General features: G+C 36.5%; 1 protein-coding gene across 2 annotated transcripts; it reads left to right on the top strand.

Annotated features, from left to right (window-relative positions):
* Positions 1 to 3,527: 3,527 nt before the first annotated feature.
* ALKAL2 (ALK and LTK ligand 2) lies at positions 3,528 to 16,131 on the top strand. Of its 2 annotated transcripts, XM_070955013.1 has the most exons (6): positions 3,528 to 3,822; positions 5,528 to 5,846; positions 12,125 to 12,178; positions 12,274 to 12,354; positions 14,559 to 14,624; positions 15,581 to 16,131. In XM_070955013.1, exons 2-5 carry the CDS (start codon positions 5,579 to 5,581, stop codon positions 14,621 to 14,623), a joined length of 468 nt encoding a protein of 155 aa, XP_070811114.1. In that variant the 5' UTR covers positions 3,528 to 3,822; positions 5,528 to 5,578; the 3' UTR covers position 14,624; positions 15,581 to 16,131. The 2 variants fall into 2 exon arrangements, with proteins under 2 accessions (XP_070811114.1, XP_070811122.1); XM_070955021.1 differs by lacking the exon at positions 12,274 to 12,354.
* The last annotated feature ends 1,750 nt before the right edge of the window (positions 16,132 to 17,881 follow it).

Below are 17,881 nucleotides of genomic sequence, written 5' to 3'. Positions count from 1 at the left end.
GAATTGATTAAGGCAAACCAGCTGAAATTAAATCCAGAAAAGATTGACTCAAGTGAAACCTATTTTTAATGGCATACTATTCCCACCAAAATAGCAAGTTAGTAGTCTGGGAGTACTCTTTGAGCTCCAGTTGCCACTGGATTTGCTAGTGGTGGTTGTAATGCACATTAGCATAACTATGGATATGTATCAACTTCTCAGCAAGACCTGGCAACAATTATCTATATCTTGGTTACATCCCTGTCTTGTTTACTGCAATGTGCTTTATGTGGGGTTCTCCTTGAAAACTCTCTAGAAATTGCTGTTGTAATTGTAAAAATTACAATTACAGGGATTGCATGATGGCTGTAGTAAAATATCTGCCTTGATTGCTTAAATAAGCATAGTAGCAAGATATATAATGTATGACGTATGAACTTTATTTTTATTAGTTTTATGAGACTTATAGCTGAACTTTCCTCCAAAGTTCAGAGCAGATAGATAGCACTCCCTGATTCAAACTTATCCACAATGCCCCCTTAAGCAGTTTGTGTGATTGTCCCAAGTTGTCCTTTGAATTTCTGTGGCTGGGGCTAGATTTGAACCTAGGTGTTCCAGATCCTAATCCAACATTTCATAATTGTATTACCTGTAAAGTAGAATACTTTTCAATATAACTTACCTCTCGGTTGAAAACCAATGGGGACATAAACCCAGAGACATGTATATTAAGATTGTGATAACCTCCAAAAGTTGTTGCATGTATAATTTCTCTGAAATTATCATCCAATAACTTTGAAGTCTGTGCAAACCAGTGAACTTTCTAATTCATTTGTGAAAATATGGAGACCTGTGACCCTATTATCTCATGTGCAAGAATTATGTATGCATAATGGCTTCTAAAGTATTTTAAATTCAGAATTCATGGGAGTAGATGTTGTGAGATGATGAAGCACACAAAATATCAAAGAAATTAGTGCAAGCTTTCAAATTGTATGGTCTTTACACCAAATATGATAGAGAGAACATCCTACAGGTCCCCTCCAGTTCCAAGACCAAGGAGACACAACTTCTCTGTTGCAGTGAAAGCCTTATGAAACAACTTGTTCCAGGATTCAGAGAGCCCCGACCCTCTTGACTTTCTACAACACTGTTAAGATCTAATATTTTCCCCAAGTATCATGGCTGGTATGTTAGGAGACTCCAATATATATGTGTTTATTTTGTGAATTTGTTATATGCTGCTTTGGTTTTCTTTTGTACTGATTAGAAAAACTGAAAAACACCAAATTTGAAAAAAAGTAGGTTCACATGGAATTCCTCAGAGAGAATCTCAGAAATAATCAGATGTAGAATAACAGCAAACATAATTTTACCTCTTCCTCTTTTCTCAGATTTTGCCAGACATCCAAAAGGTCACATTTGAGGCCCACTCTAATTTGAAGACATATCTATGAATTCCTGAATTTAATCCCCTCTTTTCTTTCCCACTCACCAAGCCAATTTTTCCAAGCAAACACAAGCAAAAGATGTCTTTTGTTTTTGGAATGTTATGCCTCTCACTGCTCTGAGATCCAGAATTGGAACACCGTATCACAAAAAAATTGCTTGGAGAAAGAGAACTTCTATTCTACTTGAATGAGGAAAAAATAATAATCTTGAATGGTCTCACAGTGCACCATTAAAGTCTATGTACTAAATTCTAATTATTTGCTCATCATTAGTTTATTTATTAATTATTTATTAATTCAATTTGTATGCCGCCCCTCTCCAAAGACTCAGGGCGGCTCCTGTTTAATAGATAGATAGATAGATAGATAGATAGATAGATAGATAGATAGATAGATAGATAGATAGATAGCAATCCTACTTGCCTTATTTAATTAACAGTTGAATTTAATTGCATAATTTTTCTGATGCTGTTTTGTCCTGACCTTACTATAGGGGTATATATTTCAAAATTCAAATTTAGTCACTTAGATAAGTCACTTAGGTGAGATGGGTTCCATAGAAATGTAATAAATAAATAAATTCACTGGAGAGAGAGAGAGAGAGAGAGAGAGAGAGAGAGAGGGAGAGGGAGAGGGAGAGGGAGAGGGAGAGGGAGAGGGAGAGAGAGAAAAGAAAGGTGCCCTCTTGATATGTACTTTTACTTGGCCAACCACAGATTTAAAGCAATTAAATCTCTATATACAATTTAACAGCTACAGTTATAACACAGACTCCAGAAACTAAGGAATGGTAAGAAACAATTTATATTGCTACTCAGTATGGCATTCATACACAAGACCTGCTTGCTAAATCAAACTCATAGATTAAGTTGGCACAATGTGCTAATTTAAAACTGTGACTGGCCAAATTTGTAGGTTAGTGACTGTGTTCCCTTAACCACATATTGTGAGGCATAGCCACGGAATTGGTGTGAGGATTACAGTAAGGAAAGCCACGTATGCCCCCTTGAGCTGCTTGTAGGAAAGGCAGAAAACACCAATGTCATAAAGAAACAAGCCACAAATTTCCTCTTAAAACTTCTTCTAACACTCCATCTAATGAGGCTGACAGGATATTCAAGGCTTAGAAATAGTGCTTCTTCCCACAATTTGGGAGCACTTAATTCACCGTGCAGAATTCTCTACCACAACTTGTGGCATTTCTTGCTGGCAGGCAGCTATATATATAAAAAAAGCATTAGACAAATTCATCACAAAGAATTGGTCCACTCCCCACAGCTCTTAAGTTTCAATAGCGGGAAACCAAGGAGGGACAGGTCTTCTTGACCTGGCACACTCCCATCCCACAAACATAGGAGAATGGATGAATCGGGGCCCAGCAGAGCTCGTTCTGAGAGAACCTGAGGGCAGGACTTTTGTCCTGGGCTGAGGGAGCAACCCAGGAGAACCTGGCTGAAGGTTTCTCCGGTGACAGGGAGGGAATTCCGGACAGCCCCATCCCTTCAATCGGAAGGCGGGACTGGCACCGCTTCTTCTTCTCGCTCGGGAAGATGAGACAATCGCCGTTGCCCGTCCTCATTCCCGCCCTTTTCCACCCAGTCCGTCCTTTCCTATCCAGCGCCGTCCAGTCACGAATCTTGCTGGCAAGTCATGCTCAGCTGGCAGCCGCCGATGCCCCGAAGATGCAACCCCGAGACGGGAAGCGTGGAGGAGGTTGGACGTCCGAAACGTGTGTGTGTGTGTGTGTGTGTGTGTGTGTGTGTGTGTGTGTGTGTGTGTGAGAGAGAGAGAGAGAGAGAGAGAGAGAGAGAGAGAGAGAGAGAGAGAGAGAGAGAGAGGAGAGGGTAGGTGGGTGGAGTGTGCGCGCGCGTGCGGGAAATGATCAGCGCAGGCTTTCTAATTAAAGAAACTTGGCGACTGCCCCCCTCCTTCCCTCCTTTTCACCCCCCACCCCCCTTCGCCCGAGCCGGGACAGCTCCTTCTACGTCTGCAGGGTGGGGTGGGGGGGAGCAGCATAAGAGGAGAGCGCGCTGTGGCAAAGCAGGGGAGTCCGAGGGAACTTCGGTGGCGGCAGCAACAGGGGAAGAGCGGCGGCGCTCGCGAGGTAGCCAAGCGGGACGCGGAGCCGGCCGTCCACCCACTTGCAAATCGAGACGAGCTGACTCGGCGGCGGCGGCCACCTCATGAACTCCTTGTGAACCTATATAAAGCGCAGCCATGGAGTAGGAGGTGAAGGAGAAGAGACGGCGGGCGCGTAAGGGAGAAGACGGAAAAAGCCGAGAAGGGCGGTGAAACGCTCCTCTTTCGCTGCTGGAGGAGGCTCAGCTCAGCTCAGCTCAGGGGACATCAGGACAGTCTAAGCCAGGGGTCTGACTGAAGCCAGCTGAGACAGGTATGCCCCTTCAGTCTCCCAAGTGCGAGCGGCTAGCGCCAGCGCCTCCGGATTGCTTGCTAGGAGTGGCAGCTGCAGCGATAGCGCCCGCTCGCTCCCGGCCAAGTTTTAGCGGACTCCTCAACAGTTCTCGGGGCGCTTTCTTTTGGCGGCGATGGGCGAGTGCGGGCGCGGGCGAATTTTGGGAGCCTGTCGGAAGAAGGCTTCCTTCTTGCTAGGCTGCAAGGTCTTCCTTCGATCGGTTCTGCTTCAGAGCTGATGTCAGTCCAGAGAGACAAAACGCACCTCTGGGGGAGTTGCTTCGTTGTAGAAAAATTCTGCTCTGTAGGAATACAAACCAGAGATAGAGCTGGTCACAGAATGGGTTCCTCCGGAGAAAGACAAGAGTGGAAGATCTAGTCCGAATCAAGTCATTTTAAGTAGCGTTGGTATCTCTAGGTGAAATCTGACATTCATCCCATGAAAAGTGAGAGCGCTCCGCGATGCTGGGTTGGGTGCTTTCTTTTCTGCAATCCGTTTAGCTTTGGGAATCCAAATGCAGTGAAGCTGCACTGAGCATCCCAAGCGATGTGGAAAAAACGACCTCCCCGTAAGGTCGGCCAAATTGACACACTGTGGATGTCTGAGTAGATAAGATAAATGGTGGTGGGAGATGTTAAATTCAGATTTTATGCCTTGAACAGGAAGCATTAGATGGGATCAGGCCAGACCAATTCGGTCTGGAGCTGTATGATGTGGAAGTTTTCCTTGAAAGGTTTTGGAGCTTTCTGAACTGGCTCCACTGTAGGACCATATACCATGGGGTACAGTGGGTATAATCGCTTAATAAATTGATGGCCTGTAACAGCATTTGGCAGCCTTGTAGAATCTTACTATGACTGGAGGAAGATGCAAATCATACAGAGATACTTTGCTTTGAGAATTTTAATGGAAGGCCAGTGTACAAATTAGAAATAGTTCCCAATGTATTGACTGAAAATAGTGAAAACATCACCAAACCAGGAATAAGAGTAGTAAATCCGTTATGATTGCCATGAAGATTTTTAAATACTTAGCTAAGTTATTATTTGATCAATGTCTCTGTAACCACCAGCAGAAAATTTTAATACATTTTAAATAAATAATAAATGAATTTTTTAAAATAAATTAACAAGATCAAGTCAAGAAAATCTGAATAGGCTGAAAAATTTCCCAGTGACTTAGAAGCCATATACTGGAGTCAGATGACATTACAATTGATTTCTCTCTTCCCATCCCCCACATTTTTGTTTACTCCTTGTTGAACTTTGTTATCTGCTCTTAACCTTATTAAGAGGCAGGGTGCTTAACACATAAATTTCATTCAGATTTTCAGGCTCTGCCAAACAAATGGAGAAATTTTATCTGTGCTATTAGTTGGCTGTTTTCTAAGATTTTGTTTTTCCTTTTTTTTCCTTGCCCAGCTGATTTTGGAGGGTATCTTCTCTCCTTCACCAATTTCATTACAGTTCTTGATACTTTTGAGTGTGAAGGACAAGGTCAGACTGTTACATGAATGCATCTAGAAGTCCAACTGTCTTCCTAGCTAAAGAATATTTTACTGAAATAAAAAAAGGAAGCAGCAACAACTCTAAGTAGCTTGTTCCATACATATAATGAAAAATATTCTATTTAAATTAGTGTCTTCTTTCTGATTTTTTTAAAAAAAACATTTTCTCTCTTTCAGGAAGTAAGTGGGAAACACATTCTCTTTTTCTGGATTGTCCCCACAAGTGCAATGTGCAAACTTCTAAGGTCGTCAGTGCTGATTGGGCTGATGGCATTGATACTGTCTGCAGGACATTGTAAAGAAAAATCAGAATCTAGTGTGGGGCTGAAGGAAAGACAAAATCTCTTAAATCTGATAATGGAGATAATTCAAGAACTGAAAAAATACCATCTAGAAGAGGATGAAGAAAATGGAGTGCAGTACAAGCAAGACTACCCACCTCTTGATCAAAGGGAAATGCCTGACTATGGAACTTACTCAGAGGATCAGAAAGTTGGTAAGTCTATTGTGTTGTATTAAATAGTTTGATAAGATCTCTCCCTACCCCACCCACCACTTTACTAAAAAGAAAAATGTGCAATTACACTGCCAGTTGTCCCTGAAGAATTCTATAGTTTGTATAAACTGATTTTTGCATAGAGGAATGGGTTCAACTGCTCTGAAGCTAGAGGAAATGAGAGGACCAGATCTGATCTGACCAAGTTCTGCCCAATTAGGTATTTGGCTTAGCATCAACATAGACTAGAGAGGATATGACATATTACATTTGCTAAGGTCTGTTTCTACTTGATTTGGGATGCAGAAACAGAACAGGGTTCAGCCTACCTTGCTGCCCCAAAACCATATCTGAGATATCTGTATTATTTACTTAACTTACTTATATCTAAATCTCATCTATAAAATGGTTCATCTCACAACAACTCCAATTTGAAAATGCTGTAGCTTCAGAGATGTGTATCTGGCAATTCTGTTGTACTTCTTGTTTGTGTCATCTGGATATGAAATGAGTGTTTGATCTATCACCGTGTATGGTCTCTAAGTATGGAGCCATGAAATATGGACCTCTGGGCAATGAAGAAATCCTAACTCTAACTAGTAAGAATATATGTGGGCTTAATTCTCACTATGAATATGATTGTTTAGAAAAACCGCAAGGATGTGTTTTCTGTGCATTTTATTTTATTTCTCCACCAGCACTGCATCTTCAGTGTACCACACAGCCAAGATTTTGGGGTGGCAGGTGAGCAGTTTCATAGGTGATTTGAAGCATTTTTAGAGGAAGATTCTCTAAATGGTGTGGCATGAAAAGACTAATGTTGTAGCTCTTGGCTAAGGAACTAGACCACATAGAGCTTTAGTGATCATTTGAAGTTCAGACTCTTGGCTTAGAGGCAGTGATAAATTGGATAAGGTCCAATAAGATGAACCAAATATAATGGTTGTAGATGAGTAATTTTCAGATCTAGGAGTTAAGAGTGTCCTGTTCTAGATGAGCCAACTCCCACGGATGGATACAATGGGGTCTCTCTTTGATTCTGACAACTAATAGGACTGGTAGTTCAGTAACAAAGAAATCTTATGACTAAGTTTGTTCGGGCATCTGGTCTAACTAGTCTAGTCTCAGGAAACCATTCCCTAGTAATCTCATGATGGGATAAGCATAATGTACCCAGTCAAGGGCTACCACTGGGCACCATCATATTTAAAATGCAGCAGCTCAATTGCTAAATGGAATGGATAAATCAAATAACATTGATCCTGAAAATGCTGCACAGACTGCGAGTTCTTGGACCAACACAAGTGTTTCAATTAGTTTATAAAGTTCTGAGCAGTTTAAGACTCAAAGGCTTACAAGATTGCACTAAAATCAGCAAGGGAGGTTCTGTGTGTGGTCACCTTTGGATTTGGCCAGGAAGAGTCTTCTCTGAGTACTCATTATTATGGAAAGTATAGCTAGCCTCAGATCTTTTTGTATGACTGTTGAAGATAATAATTCATCCAGGTATGAGTAGATAACTGCTCCCGGTATACCATCTTTTAGAATCCTTTCTTAAAATTAGCCATTTAACTATTTTCATCTATTATTTTTCTTGATTTTTATTATTCTATTGAAAATTATGTTTATTCTTTATGGATCTGCTCTGGGCTCATCTAGGAGGAAAAATGATACAGAAATAAAATATCATTATAATTTTGGTGTAAATTATAATGCATTAAAAGTTTAAAAGTCCCCAATTCACTGAGTGTCAGGTGCAAAAAAACCAGATACACATGCAGAAATTCCAAAAAGTTATCAGTCTGTGTTTAATATACTATCAGTTGATTACTTATGATAGTGACAGTAATGGGAATTTTCCAATGACTGCTAGAGCTGCTTACAGGCATATTCACTATATATGGTGTTATAAAATATTTCATTTCCTACAATTCAGATTTTCATTCCTACTATGCAGGTGCAGTCTTATATGCATGGAGCAAATGTACCTGGTAAAATTCCCATTTCTTCATATGCATATTCTAAGTGTGCTTTGCTTGTTGTCTGCTTGGAATCAAAAGCAGTTGTGCAAGAATCCAATCCTGAACTCCCTTGAGTCTATCTCAGATTTTCTGCTTCTCTACTGTTTATTTATTCTATATTAAGTTCAGCATCCTAGAGTCCCTCTGGTATTAATGAAAAAATTAAAAAGATAGGAAGTCATGAGAAAATGGGATACATACCTTTTATTTCTTCAAGGTGATATAGCATAGTGGTCAGTACTTTAATATTTTAAAGATTCATTAAATTTAACATCTCCTCAAAGTGAATCTTGTAACTGACACAAAGTTTGTGCTATTAGAGCAAAATAAGATTTTCTTTTAATATATGTACAATAACTTATTGCACTAAGCCAACATGTAATTGCTTCATTTTGTCTTAGCAAGTTGTGTGAGCCAAACTAATTATAATTGAGCCATGGTGGCGCAGTGGTTAGAATGCAGTATTGCAGGCTACTTCTGCTGACTGCTGGCTGACTGCAGTTTGACAGTTCGAGTGTTACAAAGCTCAAGTTTGACTCAGCCTTCCATCCTTCTGAGGTCAGTAAAATGAGGTCTCAGATTGTTGGGGGCAATATGCTGACTCTGTAAACTGCTTAGAAAGGACTGTAAAGCGCTGTGAGGCGGTATATAGCAATATCAATAGCACTTAGACTTATATACCGCTTTACATATAAGTCTAAGTGCTACTGCTATAGTCTATTTCAAATGGTTCAGTGCAATATACAAATCAGATCAATGTCTTCTCTACTCACCTGATCCTCCACACAAGGAAGGATATGACATATATTAGACTAATGTGCTTTTACAAAAGGCTGTTGATAGAAAGTACAATTGTAAGCAATTATAATTCTTTTTCCACCTCTCACATTGAAACCAATGAGATTTGAAAGTGATTGCATTTGTTTAAAACCTGCGGGTTTATAAATTATTTTACCTTCATGCTGGTGGTTTAGTATCTGTGAAACAAATGTGTTTCTTCTTAAAGTTTCAACAGAACTGATGAACTAAATTTCATGTTAAAATATTGTCTTGTCTTAAGTCTAAAGAAAGCAGTGAATATGGAACATACTTTAAAAATATTTGACTCCCCAGAAACTAGATACATAGATTTAGCTTTTTGCTTCCTCACATATGCAAAATACTATAAAATAGTTTTCTCCAAAATACTGCAGACACATTTCTTTGAAAAAAATTCAGAATGTCAAATTTAAGGATTTTTCTTAGAATAGTTAATTTTGTATTAGTAATTTGTTGAGGAAAGGGAAGTTTCAATGTAGCAAAAAGTACAATCTTGCTATGGGAAAATCAGTTGTACCTATCATATTAGATATTGTTTAATGTGATTTTTATCCTAGTGAAATACATGCTGTATTTCTTTGGAAGAAGTTCTATCAGGGATCAATTAATTAAGGTTGCTTAGTGCTACAGTTTTAATCATTATAGGAAAAAGAAAAATGTATGGATGAAACATACATTTTTAATAGATGTTTGTTTATCCTAGAATTAACATTGGTTATGTGTATTTGAAAATGCTTACGGAAATCATATGTTCCTCATTTGGTGAACATTTGGCTCACCTTGGCTAAACTCAACTGTAGCTAGAAACCTTAGCACTATTGGCTAAGGTTAGAACTATTGGCTAAAGAGAAGCTGAAAAAAAATATCTCAAAAGAAGGCAATGGCAAACCACTTCAATAATATTATTCATAAAATGAGAAAGATGCATTCAAAGATGCATCTATCATATATTTTACTGTTTTTAAATATACAACTTTAAAACAACTGCAAAATCTGCTTAAGCAACAGATTGAAATTCAGTATGTCATTTTGCAGAAATTATTTATTTATTTATTGGTTCGATTTATATGCCGCCCTTCTCCGGAGACTCAGGGCGACTTACAATGCGTTAAGCAATAGCCTTCATACTTTTGTATATACTTGCTTATGGGGCCCCCAAGCGGTGTTCTTTTTTATACAAAGTCAACTTATTGCCCCCACAATCTGGACTACACAGATGCAGACTATCTGTTCTAATGAAAACTTGCCCACTTCTGAAATATTTTTCTGAAGAAACTTAGCCAGAACTACCTTTCAGAATTGCCTTCATCTTGTCAACTTTTGAGAGAAGTACCTAAGCATTTAGTGCTGCGCTTGCTAGAATTAAATCAAAATATGATAGGATCAATTCAACTGAGTTGGACTATACTTAGAAATAAATAAAAGCTAAATTTTGAGAAATAGCTAAACTCCCTAGTGGGCCAGTTATAGTTGAATGTAAAAGTCACAAAGGAAAATGTCATTTATGTATTAATTTATGGTAATATTAATGATAATATGCAATTGTCATCATGACAAAATTATAAATAACAATATTAAATATAACACTAAATCAAAGAGATGGCCATGAGAAGCTAAAGAAGATTTAAATAAGCTAGTTATATTCCCATCCATTGAATAAGCTATGAGAAAGCAAACAGTAACTAAATAGTTTTATGTATTTCCCACTCACCTCCATATTTTGTTCAACAACATGGTTTCATTTCTTTCAAAATATAATATTCTGTCAATTTCTCTGACAATGTGTGTCAATATTGCCCCATCCTGGATAAGGATGTTGAGGAACTGAATTACAGAAGGAAATGGCAGCCTAAATACAGTATTTAGTAAGACACATTTCTTTTTTTCACTCCTTATTTTGCATCCACATTTCTGCATAAATCTGCATGGATGGAAGCATATGATATAAAACTGCTCCTTAAGAAAAATATGCTATACTTAGTTCCAACACGAAAATGAATTTACAAGTTTTACTATTGCTTCTATTACTCGCTTTAGCTTTTAGTTTTTTTACTGATGTGCTCTGGAACTACTTAACTAATTAGTGTCAATATACTTCGTTTAAAAGGTGACATTGTGCAAGCAATGTTGCATAATTTAAGATGAATGATCTTGGATTTTAAGGATATTATCCACAGCTACTGAGACTTAAGCTGACAGTCCTTTCTCCCTCTCATGTCAGAGCAGCTTTAGCTAAAACAACTAGAAGGCCCATGACACCTTTGCCAGCAAATCAGCATCAAGCCAAAAGAATAGAGATGCACAGAGAAGCTAGAATTTGAAGGGACCAGAGGAATCCCTTTAGTTTGTAATCCCAAAGCAGAGAGATCACCAGAACAGATTGCCCAAGCCACAGCATTTTATATACATATAAAATACATCCATGACTGCTCAGGCCATTGCAATTATAGCTTCTTGATGCTCTTCAAGGCAATCCCACATAAAACATATTACAAGAGTCCAAATGGGAAGTGGCTAGATAACTATTATCAATGAACAGGGGGTACTGATCCAGGAAAGGTCACAATTGTTGCCCAAGATGAAACTGGGCAAAAGCCTTTTTTGCTATAGTAACCACTTGTCCCTCTAAACCAGAGGTGTCAAACTTGTGGCCCGCAGGCTGGATGTGTCACATGCTGGCCACCCCCACACCCATTTTAGCAAAGGGGAAAAAAGTTGTGATTTTCACATGACGTGTCGTCTCAAGTTTGACATCCTTGCCCCTAAGCAGAGCTACTGTATCAATGTTCAAATTGTGGATCATCTCAGAGTGGCGGAATATTTGTTCAGAATCTGAGACAGTATCATTGGTGCCAGAAACACCATTTAGGAAAGAAAACCATTGCATGACAGAATCTCCCTATTCCAATCCCTCTGAGACAGTCCTATTTATTATTTAATTGTAACAATTTAAGTCACTAATATTGTCTCTTAGGAAGCACAGAAATAAAGCAAAATAATTACAATTTGCTGATTTCCAAGAACTTTTAGCAAGATCATAGCTGTGAAGCCAAATACTAGTCATTTTTACTCAAAAACTTGCTGCTCTTATTAAATGGGAATATCTTAATTATATAAGACGTTTGTTCCAACACTATAAATGCAAAACAAGAAAGATTATACTTTGCTTCTAAAACAGGGGTGTCAAACTCATAGCATCACGGCGGCGTCATGTGACGTATCACAACTTTTTTCCCCTTCGCTAAACTGGGAGTGGGCATGGCCAGTGCATGAAGCATCCAGGCCACGGGTCACAAGTTTGACAGCCCTATTCTAAAACATCATTGCCCTTTCAGACAATTTTTTTACTTTTGCCTTGAATTGTACATTCCAGGGAATTACAGAACCAGAATATAAATACTGACTGTTCTAAAGAAGTATCTTTATTCTCTTTAACAGAAATATTTCCTAGAGACCTAAGAATGAAAGACAAATTTTTAAACCATTTAACAGGTAAGCCAAATTTCACATCTGAATTATTGCCTTACTTATAATCCTTTTTCTTATGGCACTAATTAAATTAATCTGCTGATTTTCTTCTTTTCCAGGTCACCTTTACTTTGGCCCAAAATGCACTAAACACTTTCATAGACTTTATCACCATACAAGAGATTGTACCATACCTGCATGTAAGTTCTATCATCCAAGACCAGAATTACTAATAAATATAGCTTTTTAAAGAATCACCCTGTATAATTAACATGATAGTTTGTAGAGAGTTTGTAGAGTTAAAGCCATGAAATAGAGGAGTGCCTTCTTGCGATTCCTCAGGGCAATCTAATGGTTCTAATTTCTAATTTCATAAACAATCATTTAAAACATATTTGTGCAGGCAGCCAATCTGCTCTTCCATTATATGCCAACTCTTTTTGTTTTAGGATTTCAGTACAGAAACCGAATTTCTTATCACATCAGATAATAGAAATTTATAAATTAAACTTGCTTTGTGCTTAAAGCACAAATACACCACTGAAAAATCCTGGTACTACTGTTCCTAGAAAAGCAATTATTCAAAGTATAATTTCCTAAGACAATGAAAAAAAACCTACTATGCTGAAATATTCTGAATTCTGAAGACAGTAAAATAAATGAAGTACTACCGGGAAACAATTCCAATCCAAATTCTACATTATTAAATTTGTGCCAACTGTATCAAGGAAAATCAAGATGTCCATATTCTTTTCCTTGAAATACAGAGATGCTAGCAAAAACCTCATTAGAACTTAAGTCATTTAGTACATAGGTTCTGAACTTGCATAAATGCATAAACACATTTTTTCTTCTAAGATGTAAGCAGGAGGTAATATTTCTGCAAGTAGATTAACTTTTCCTTATGAATTTATCCCTCTATTCACAAATTGACCACAAAATCTCTCACACATTGTGTTAAATCTGTTAATACCTGTTATTAGAGTAGCTGAAAACACCAACATTTGTTCTTTCAACTAGTCTAAGCCAAAACCAAGGAACCATATCAAATTTATTATTTAGTCAAATCTAGTCAAAGGCCTCCCAAATAAAGAATCAGCAATTCAATGAAGTATATTTGTTGAATATACTTATTCCAACAATTTTAACTGAACAAAAGTGGGTATTTTAAAATAAGCTTGGCAATTGAGAATTAATTACATTATAACATTCTAGAAAAACTACCATAGATTCTGGGCAACGTATGTTACCCTATAGCAACATTTTTCCACTAAGGATTACTTTTCACAGGATTTAAAACCAACCCTGATTGCTAGAGTGAACTTAAATGATATGTGAGGAACTCAATTACAGAACTAAGTGGCAGCCTTTCTTTTTCTTATTATTGCATCCACATTTCTGCATAAATCTGCATGGGTACAAGCATATAATATAAACTGGTCATTAACAAAAACATGCTATTAGTTCATGAGATGAAAATGAATTTACATTGCTTTGCTACTGCTTCTATTACTTGTTTTAGCTCCCAGTGTTTTCACTAATGTGCTCCGGAACTATTTAACTAATGAACATCAAAATATACTTCATTTAAAGGTTGACATTGTGCAAGCAATGTTGCATAATTTAAGATTTAATAATCACTCTGTGAGGGACATGAGCAGTTCCTAAATATGCTAAATAAATAAATATGTTGTTTAATGGGATACAGGGCAATTCACTGAAATGTTTAAAACTTCCTATATTTATGGCAACAGAAAGTCTAAACATAAATAAACTTACCTTTGAAATAGTAGGTTTTATTATGGGACTTGAGTTTTTGATGGACCAAGTAATATGTTTTAAGTTGCCAAAGATTGAGAGCTGCTATGCTAGACCATCTTTACTGTTTTTCCTTTTCTACAAGTTTTCAGCATCTGAGTCCTCCTTTCCTCTTTCTTGCTACTACCCTGTTAGCAGCTATCGTATTCCATATTAGATTGATAGCGGGATGCTGATTAACTTGCCCCATAATTAACATCAAATTTTATTTGCTTTCTTCATAGGTATGGCTAGTTATATAAATAGTTCACTGCAGAAACATACAAACCGATTTTTCTCATGCAAGTGGAAAGTGTTTTCATGGATATCAGTAAATATCCATCATCTTAGTCTCGTGAAATATCCATCCATTCAACAGTGCCCTATGCCAAATCAGTCTTCATAGGATGGCAAACTTATATACCATGCTTAAAAATCTAAGAAGCATGTTTAAAATTAGCTCCTTAAGCACACAAATTCAAATCTACAATACAGTGCTTCAAGATGAATTATTTATATTCCCTCATACAAACTGCATTTTAAAAATACAATAAACCAACCCTCCCCAGAACTTTTTACACTATTTATCTTTTTTCCCCCATCACAGATTATAAAAGATGTGCCAGGCTTCTTACTCGGTTGGCAGTAAGTCCAATGTGCACAGAAGGATAAGGTAAGATTATTGAGAGGAAGAATTGTATGCTGCCACTGTGTGGATAACAATGACTAATTCATGAGTAGAATATCTTTTGGACTGAAATATGCTTGTTTCAAAAAGCGATGCAAACTCTTTCATTTAGTAAAATATTTACTGTTAATAAAAACATACCTACTGGAAAGCAATACAGTATAGACTCTCAGGCAACAACTGTGAATTATTCATAGTAGTGTGCAGTTAGTAGATACGGTATTGGGCATAGCTAATTTTTCAGGAATTAAATCAACTGCTATTTCTTTCTATTTATACTAGATACCTTTTTGTTGATATAATAAACATTTTTAATATTAGATATGTGTAGAAACCAGTTACACATCTACACCATTCATGATATAATGCAGCATGTAAATATTGTTGCTTTTGTTACACATAGAATGAAACAGCATTAAAATCTATTTGCTTATTCAACCACAATTTGTATTTGAATTACTATACCTGCTTAGCAATACAGTAAAGCAATACAGCAATACTGTACAGCAATACCAGGGACTATGGATGCCCCCAAGGGAATCACTGGATTATTTTCTCTTTAAATTAATTATTTGATATAGAGGAAATTTAATACCATCCCTTCTATTTCCAATGTTCAAGTTGTTTATGTTGTGCTTCAGAATACCAATCAGGATCACCCTTGTGCAAAAGAATGTTATTAAGTTTGGAAAAAAGAAACTGTACAGCAAAGAGGTGCAAATTGGCGAATGGAACCTGGGAATATTCTACTGTACTTTGTAACATGGATTATCAAGTTTAGATTTTTATATTATGCTACGTTTCTCTCATTTGTCTCAATTCCCACATTCCAATAGGAACTGGAAACAATCTGAATTATTATTTAACAGGATTTATTGAAAATTAATGTGAAAAATCAGGAAAAGTATAGTTTAATCTTTTGTGTTTTTGTTTTATTTCAGATGCTATTATTATCAAAGGAAAAATATATAGAAGAACCAAGAGAAGTGCCTTGGAAACTGACAGGGAAATTGAACTTAGCATTTTTGTAATATATGGCATTATGAACCAGAGATTTATTTTTGGAAATTGATGGACTACGTCTCATAAAACTTTAAAAATGTGTTTTGTATCCCATCATCACTGTTTACAGATGCATTCTTTTTAGTGAAAAACTACCAAAAGGTTAATTACTTGTTCATGTTTTATGCTTTAAAGTTGCTCTACAACAGTTGTGTTGTACTGCCAAAAAAGTAGCAAGTACCATCTTTTCAAGTATAGACATGTTTCCCGTTGAGACATTACAGCACAATCAAGGAAACCTGCCTGTGGAGGAAGCTTTGATATCTTTCTTGCTTATGCAACTGAAAATGTTATGTTACAAACTTTTCATAAAGCTGTTACAGTGGTGGTCTACTAGACTGCATGCCATAGGCAAGAGATAAACCTGTTTTAGGTTGGATTCTGTATCCACTCTAAAGTCACTTCTTTCCTGTACAATAGAAATATACATTCCAGCTAAATGTGCAATATGTACATATTGTAAATTCACAAATATATGTAATAAAATGTTTTGTATATAATCTGGTTCTTTGTGTTTATTCCTTTCATATTCAAGTTTGGAAGAAATAATACTTGTGAAGCAGAGGTATGCAACCTGAGGCCTTCCACATATGTTGGACTACTATTCCCATAATACTTACCCAGTGTATATTCTGGATGGATTTCGAAGCTTACAAATGAATAAATCTGAATAAATCTAACTGATCTCAATACTACCATTCTATGCAATACTAGACCCTCAAGTATTGAGAAGCAATACTTCTCAATACTTGAGGGTTGACAATAAGGACTATGCATTTAAATAGTTCTAATAAGAATTAATTTTAATGTAACTCGACACTGCAAAGTGATGGCAGTCAATTACCACAGGTGTAACTGAGGCCATGTTTCAAACACTAAACTTGCCAAATAGCTTTTCCAGAGTGAAACACTATTGCCTACTCAATCATGCTTTTGTCCTTCTCATCCTACCAGTTAATAAGACCAGTTAACTCTAAATTTGCTTCACCTACTTCCATTCCAAAATAAGTAACTCCGCTTTCAAGCTACACAGAATCTTGGAATTGGAAGACGGTGTTTTGGTGGCCAAAACACCGTCTTCCAATTCCAAGGTTCTGTGTAGCTTGAAAAGTGGTGTTATTTATTTTGGAATGGGAGTCAGAATTTTATTTGTATGTGCTCAAGATTCTAATAAAAATGTAATAACAAGATCTCTCCCCAATTTGATGAGATATCACTATATAAGAATTCATTTAAACCCACCATGGATCCACTGTGGAGTCAATTAATAGGTATTACCATCCATAATGGTTCTTGGTCAAATGCTTTACTGAACTCAAGATATGTTATTCCCACAGCATCCTTGAAAACTACATGATTAAAAAAAAGAATTTAACAATCTTATTTTGGAGAAGACTACATCAGACTACAAACATAGTTTCTATATATTTTTCACAATGGGAATCAGTTTATTTTTAATTAGCTATAAACATTTTATCAGCTTTCCTAATTATTTAGATCTTCTGCCCTTAAAAGCACACAGAAGATTCAGGTAAAATTATAATTGATTAAAGCTTTTTTAAAATAGCCTTCATTTTTTCAACTTTAATCAATTGGTAACAGTGTTTTCTCTGTGTATAAACACTCAGTTCTGGCATCAATTACCCACAAATTGAGACAGTTTAAAAAATACCAAAGACCTGGGGAAAATGTAACTTTCAAAGTCTATTCAGAGAAACATTAGTATTTAAGGATATTTGAATAGGGTCTCATGTTTGATTAAATATATCAAAAGTGAGGAATTTGCTTGTAATAATCATTAATACAATCAAAATCTGCCCCAATAATTAACTGTAATAAAAACTGTTATGATCAAATCATTCTAATTTTTTTTTTAAATTACCAAAGTTTGCTGGCTATGAAACACAAATGTCAAATTTTCTGAAAAATCCCTTTGTGTTCAATTAACTTATGTAGAATAAGATAAACCTTGTTCAAATATATTGTTCCTCGCTAACAATATATTTTGCTATTAAAAAGTCCAGTTAAGGATAATATACAAAACACTCATTTTTAATATCCTTAATATGTGATATAAAAATATAGTCTTATTTTTAAGTGGTAAATCAACAGTTACCATAGAAAGAAAAACATTGTAAATGATCAGGACCAGGTTTCATATATCATCTCTTTGCATAGAG

Source organism: Pituophis catenifer, unplaced genomic scaffold, assembly GCF_029215685.1.
Source record: "Pituophis catenifer annectens isolate HBS135680 unplaced genomic scaffold, rPitCat1.0.hap2 SCAF_1, whole genome shotgun sequence".
NCBI lineage: Eukaryota > Metazoa > Chordata > Lepidosauria > Squamata > Colubridae > Pituophis > Pituophis catenifer.
Note: the sequence above shows the minus strand (reverse complement) of the source record. Positions and strands in the feature narration are given on the sequence as shown.

What these genes read in the sequence shown, in the direction of transcription:
- ALKAL2 (XM_070955013.1), top strand. Translation starts at nt 5,579, where the DNA reads ATGTGCAAACTTCTAAGGTCGTCAGTGCTGATTGGGCTGATGGCATTG. An exon ending in ATTTTTAAACCATTTAACAG is followed by an intron (nt 12,179 to 12,273) that starts GTAAGCCAAATT and finishes CTTCTTTTCCAG; the next exon opens with GTCACCTTTACTTTGGCCCA. An exon ending in AGATTGTACCATACCTGCAT is followed by an intron (nt 12,355 to 14,558) that starts GTAAGTTCTATC and finishes CCCCCATCACAG; the next exon opens with ATTATAAAAGATGTGCCAGG.